Consider the following 5,443-nt stretch of genomic DNA (forward strand, 5'->3'; position numbering starts at 1 on the left):
TATAATTCAGTGAACATCATAGTACTCAGTGCTTGCCAGTGTACCTGCGGTATATTTCTACATATTATCAAAAGTATATAAGTAGCCCAAATGAGTACATATTATCAAAAGTATATAAGTGGCCCAAGTATATGAGTGGCCCAAATCGGGAAACTGCAGCAGGGGATGATTGGAGAATGAAAGGGAGTACCAAACAATTCTTTGTCAATTTATTTTATTGAATATATTACAGGTAGTCCTTGTTTAGTGACCACCATTGGGACCACTATTAAGCAAAGCAGTTGTTAAGTGAAACTGCAACTCTGCTCATGATCTTACTTCAGCTTTTCTTTGCTTTACAGATCTGTGAAGAAGACAAATTCAAGGACTGGTTGCAAAGTTACTTTTTATCACCATGATAACTACGAATGGCCACTATATGAGACAGTCGCTAAACAAGGACTACCTATATTAGGAAACATAGGCTATATACATATAAGATAGATCCATTCCCATTTTTCCTAATCTCAAATCTATTTTATATAATATACATTTACCTTTTTGAATAAGGATAAAAATGAAACAGAAAAGCTCATCCACTTGGTCTATAAGTATTTAAAATCCTGCAAGAGTTTACTAGTAACATTAAGTATTATGATTTTTCTGAGCTGAATTCAATGTGACTTTTGGGCAAAGCATCTTAAGAAGAAAAAGATGGGCTACCTTCCTCATCCGCCCCCAGCCATTGGTGGGGGACTTGGACCTCCAAAGTGGGTTATTCGACCCATTCTACGACGAGGAAATCCTGGAGGTCTAAGAGAAACAAAGATCAATTTAAAAAGCAGTAATTCTCACTTCTGTGGCCACATTTGGGCATCACAGTAATGTAGATTGAAAACTGATTTAATGTGAACAAAGTATATAGTCATTTGTGCTATTCACCTGTTAACACGTATGATTATATTTGGATAACCCCATCTGTAGCATATTTTGAATTAGACAAGAACAGAGATTTCTTTTCCAAAACGGAATAAACCCAAATAACTCATGATTTGTAACTAATTCATTAGAAAATAAATTTCAAAAATCAGAATTAAGTACAGGGTAGTGACTTACAACCATAATCGAGCCTGAAAAAATAAGCTCAGAGAACACCAAAGATCCCTGAGCTACAAATATTCTCTTCTGTCGTTATGGTCTTAAATTGTGGCAGTCATTAAGTAAGTCATCACTTGACCAGCCCAATTTTATAATCTTTTTTGCCATGGTCATTAAGTTAATGCAGCAGTTTTCTTCAATGGGCATTTTTTGCTGAAACAGGAAGTAAATACCAGAAAATGGCAAAAAGCAGCAAAAATCATAGTTATATGACCAAAAGGGCCATAAATGCAGCCAATTGCCAAGCATCCAAAATTGAACACGTGATCATGGGAGTATGTGCATCTGTCAAAATTCCAGAACTTGATTATAAGCAACTCTGGAGAGGTCGATAGTTATATGAGGACTTCCTATAAACTTATGATGACAAACAATCCATGAACAGAGTTAAAATTCTCCTGGAAGGAGGAAGCAAGCAAACAAAATTGTGTAGCCTGGTCTTTCATGAATTTAGCTCTGCATCTTAAAAGACATAATCTGATGAATGTAACAATGTATCTTTTATCATTTTTGCACTCAAACTCAAGTATACTTAAGTGTGGAAACTGAATTTATACTGGAGATATTACAGAAGAGCTTAAGCTTTATAAATATGTAGACACTCCGGAAAAACACAATGACTTTTAACCATTGCACTCCAATTTTTCACACTGTATGTCAGACATGTCAAACACAAGGCCCGGGGGCCGGATGCGGCCCGCAAAGTGGTTTCATTTGGCCCGCGAAGCCATCCTGGAAACAGTGAGGGAATGGCCTCCACTGCCTTGGCCCTGGCCCAGGCCGGGAGCCAATGTACAATTTTGTGGTGGCCATCTATGCTGAAATGTATTCAGTCTTAGCTCCACAAGGCTGTCCAGAAACAGCGGGGAACTAGCCCCTGCCGCGTTGGCCCCGCCCTCTGGGTGCATGCTGGGGAGGTGTCACCCTTTGTGAGGAATGAAGAAATGCACCATGCCTTGGCACTTGCCCCGGTCCCATCCCCTTCTGCCAGAGACCCTCAGATCTGTCCCACTCCTGCCCAGGCCCCCACAGGCACCCTTGATGCAAACGATGTAGAGCTGGCCATGCCCACCCAGTAGGCCACACCCACTCCATCCACACCCACCCAGTAGGCCGCACCCACCCTGGCCACACCCACCCGCCCCCCCGAGGGCAACCGCAATGCTGATGCGGCCCTCAATGAAATTGAGTTTGACACCCCTGCTGCATGTCATCTAAATTAAAGCAAAAAAAGCAGTACCCTCTTCCATCGTCATATCTTGAAGAAGAGGAAGATGTGTAGCCTCTCCTCAAATCTGGGTGAATAATGCTCTGAAAACTAAAATGAAAATCTCTGTTAACTGAAATAAGAAAGATCTGAAATATTCAGTATTTCTAGAACTAAGTGCAACATTTTAAAAATAACCAGTGCTAAAGATCAAGCAACTGGCTGTTCTAAATTTATTTTCCAAACACAAAAATAGATTGAAATAGAACTGAAAATAAAATATTGTTAGCAGAACCCTCAAAACCAAATACAAAATTTATAAGCTGACAATTAAATGTGACACAATCAGCTAAATTAATTTTATAACGCAAAGCTTAAATAAATAAAGTTAACTATCCTATATAAAACCACAATTTTCCAATACTGTGTGACAATGGACAATAGTCAATATATAATACAACTCGTGGAACCGAGCATTAGTTAACCTATAGCTCTTTCTGGATGGAACTATTTAATGTTTCACTACATCATGCATTTGCTGAATTGAAAAAAAAAAGAGCTAAAATGTCCAAAGACTTAGAATATACATCTAAATGGTATTGCAGACTGATAAGTCATAGGCCAGCACTAGACATTTCACTGCCTGTGGAGGACAAGGTAATACTATCATTACATTCCATATATAAATGGATTATAACAGTAGCTGAATTCCACTTTGTTGTTCATGAGGAAATATGAACCTGGATCAGAAAACACTGTCAGGAAATGCAGACCCAAGCTACACTGCCCAATTCTTTGTCTCCACTGCTGTTTCTCATCACTCATCAAGGCTGGGAAGCACTTTCACATTGCCTAATGGCAGAAGCCCGACCTTTTAAGGAACAGCCAACATTTTTGAATATTAGAAATTAGGAATGTTAGAAATTTCATTTTAAAGTTATTTAATCCATCTGGTCTTTTAATTAAATATGGATTCAGAGTTGTTACAAGCACTATCCAGTTTGAGGGACAACTATTAGTTCAGCTTTCTCCTGATATTCAAGGATACTCCAAAAATTGTTAGTTTTTTCAAAAAACCTTATTATACAAGGAATTCTGTACATAGAGAAACTCTATATATTTATTTGTATATATCTAAATTACTCTATAAATTTTACGAAATTATTGCTGAAAATTCAGCCTTGTGTTTAATTTCCTTTTACATTTTTTCTTAAGACACTGACTAAATGTTTTCATCAATTTTATTCAAAAACTCCACAAGAAGAGCAATAAGAATGAGATCCTTCTACTCCATAGAAGTTTTGCTAAATAAATTTAACTGTAAAATACATCAATTATATATACTAATCTATTCAGGCTTGAAGTATCTCAAAGGGAAATTGTGTAATTCGTGTTTTTTTATTTGATGGGAAAACTTCACTTACAACATAACTATGAAATCTGCTATTCCCCAGAAGAAGTCAGTTATAGATGACAAACTCCATGGAGCCCGACTCCGGTTATCCAATACTTGTCCTACAACCCAGAACAACAATTATGACCATTTTGAAATAATAATGGAAATAATCATATACCGTAACAAAAGAGCTGATCATACAATATTATTAATCCAAAATTTGTTTATAAACCCAGTCCCACCCATTCCTTTCATTGTTCAGGATAATAATTATAGTTCCAGAAGCGACCAATTAAAAAAAAGAGAGAAAAAGATGACATTTAATAAAAAGGCCAGGATACTGCAGACAGAGTGATCCCCCTTTAAGAGTGATCTTTTCACCAGCGGATCCACGGGAGTTCCTTTCAGTGCGTATTGCTGGGTAGACTCCAGCCCAACTTGGTACCCAAGGTAGCAGCTGCCAGTTTTAAGCTTGCCCCACAAGGCTGTGTTGCGCCTTTGCTACGCTCCCGTTCTCCCTCGGGATCAAAACCAGGTAAAACAGAACGCGGAAACACCTGAACGTTCCCCCTCCCCGGGATGCGGGCTTTCCCCCTCCGTCAAAAATCTCCGGTTCTCACCGTTCGAAATGTAAACCATCGCTACGCCGCCTCGCCTCCGCCCCGAGAGCGCCCGACAATCCCCGAACCGACCCCCGAGTGTTCTCTCTTGCTCCGCCCCTTCCCCGAGAAAGTCAGCGCTGGGAAGACTCCATTGGCTGAGAGCTCTGGGATGGTCCGTGGCGTCATTGTCGCTTTCACGCTTCCTTTCCCACCCCCTCATCTTTTTTTGTCTCAGGAGTATAGAGCTAGAAATGCAGAAGGGATGTTGCTTTGTAAGGAAAAGGAGATTTGAATGCCCGCTTTAAAATGCTTATTCCATCTATTGTATCTCTGCCTGACATAAATAAATGTTGTTCAAGGCATGATCGAAGGAATACATCGGTCGGACGACCAAAATTTTGCTTCCAGAAAACTTTTGGATGTTCCTTATAGATTTTTGGCTGCTAATTGTGAAGATAACCTGAAATTCAATCTATTATATGTTTTATTGAAATCTGTTTTTACACAATGGCAGTGTATAGGTAGTCCTCGACTCACAACAGTTCATTTAGTGACTCTTTGAAGTTACATCGTCACTGAAAAAGTGACTTATGACCCTTTTTTCACACTTGCAACCGTTGCCCCAAACCCACAGTCACATGATCAAAATTTAGATGCTTAGCAACTGACTCTTATTTATGATGACCGCAGTCTCCCGGGGTCATGTGGTCCCCTTTTGCAACTTTCTGACAAGCAAAATGAATAGAACAGAATAACAAAGTTGGAAGGGATATTGGAGGTCTTCTAGTCCAACCCCCTGCTCAGGCAGGAAGCCCTATACCATTTCAGATAAATGGTTGTCCAATCTCTTCTTAAAAACTTCCAGTATTAGAGCATTCACAACTTCTGGAGGCAGGTTGTTCCACTGATTAATTGTTCTAACTGTCAGGAAATTTCTCCTTAGTTCTAGATTGCTTCTCTCTTTGGTTAGTTCCCATCCATTGCTTCTTGTCCTGCCTTCAGGTGCCTTGGAGAATAGCTTGACTCCCTCTTCCTTGCGGCAGCCCCTGAGTTATTGGAACATTGCTATCATGTCACCCCTCGTCCTCTTCATTAAACTAG

The 5,443-nt window shown here is 39.5% G+C and overlaps 1 protein-coding gene across 2 annotated transcripts; it reads right to left on the reverse strand.

The window, feature by feature from the left end:
• Positions 1–698: 698 nt before the first annotated feature.
• Positions 699–4,460, reverse strand: SELENOK (selenoprotein K). Of its 2 annotated transcripts, none has more exons than XM_015816203.1 (4): positions 4,361–4,460; positions 3,769–3,859; positions 2,378–2,455; positions 699–792 (listed from the first exon to the last, which is right to left on the reverse strand). In XM_015816203.1, exons 1-4 carry the CDS (start codon positions 4,377–4,379, stop codon positions 699–701), a joined length of 282 nt encoding a protein of 93 aa, XP_015671689.1. In that variant the 5' UTR covers positions 4,380–4,460. The 2 variants fall into 2 exon arrangements, with proteins under 2 accessions (XP_015671689.1, XP_015671690.1); XM_015816204.1 differs by having other exon boundaries at positions 708–792.
• Positions 4,461–5,443: the final 983 nt, after the last annotated feature.

Source organism: Protobothrops mucrosquamatus, unplaced genomic scaffold (genome assembly GCF_001527695.2).
Source record: "Protobothrops mucrosquamatus isolate PMUCROS unplaced genomic scaffold, P.Mucros_1.0 scaffold414, whole genome shotgun sequence".
In the NCBI taxonomy this organism is placed as follows: Eukaryota; Metazoa; Chordata; class Lepidosauria; order Squamata; family Viperidae; genus Protobothrops; species Protobothrops mucrosquamatus.

Coding starts and splice junctions, on each gene's coding strand:
- SELENOK (XM_015816204.1), bottom strand. Junction 2,456..3,768: donor GCAGATTTCATAGTTATGTT/GTAAGTGAAGTT, acceptor TTTTCATTTTAG/TTTTCAGAGCATTATTCACC. Junction 793..2,377: donor AGATATGACGATGGAAGAGG/GTACTGCTTTTT, acceptor TGTTTCTCTTAG/ACCTCCAGGATTTCCTCGTC.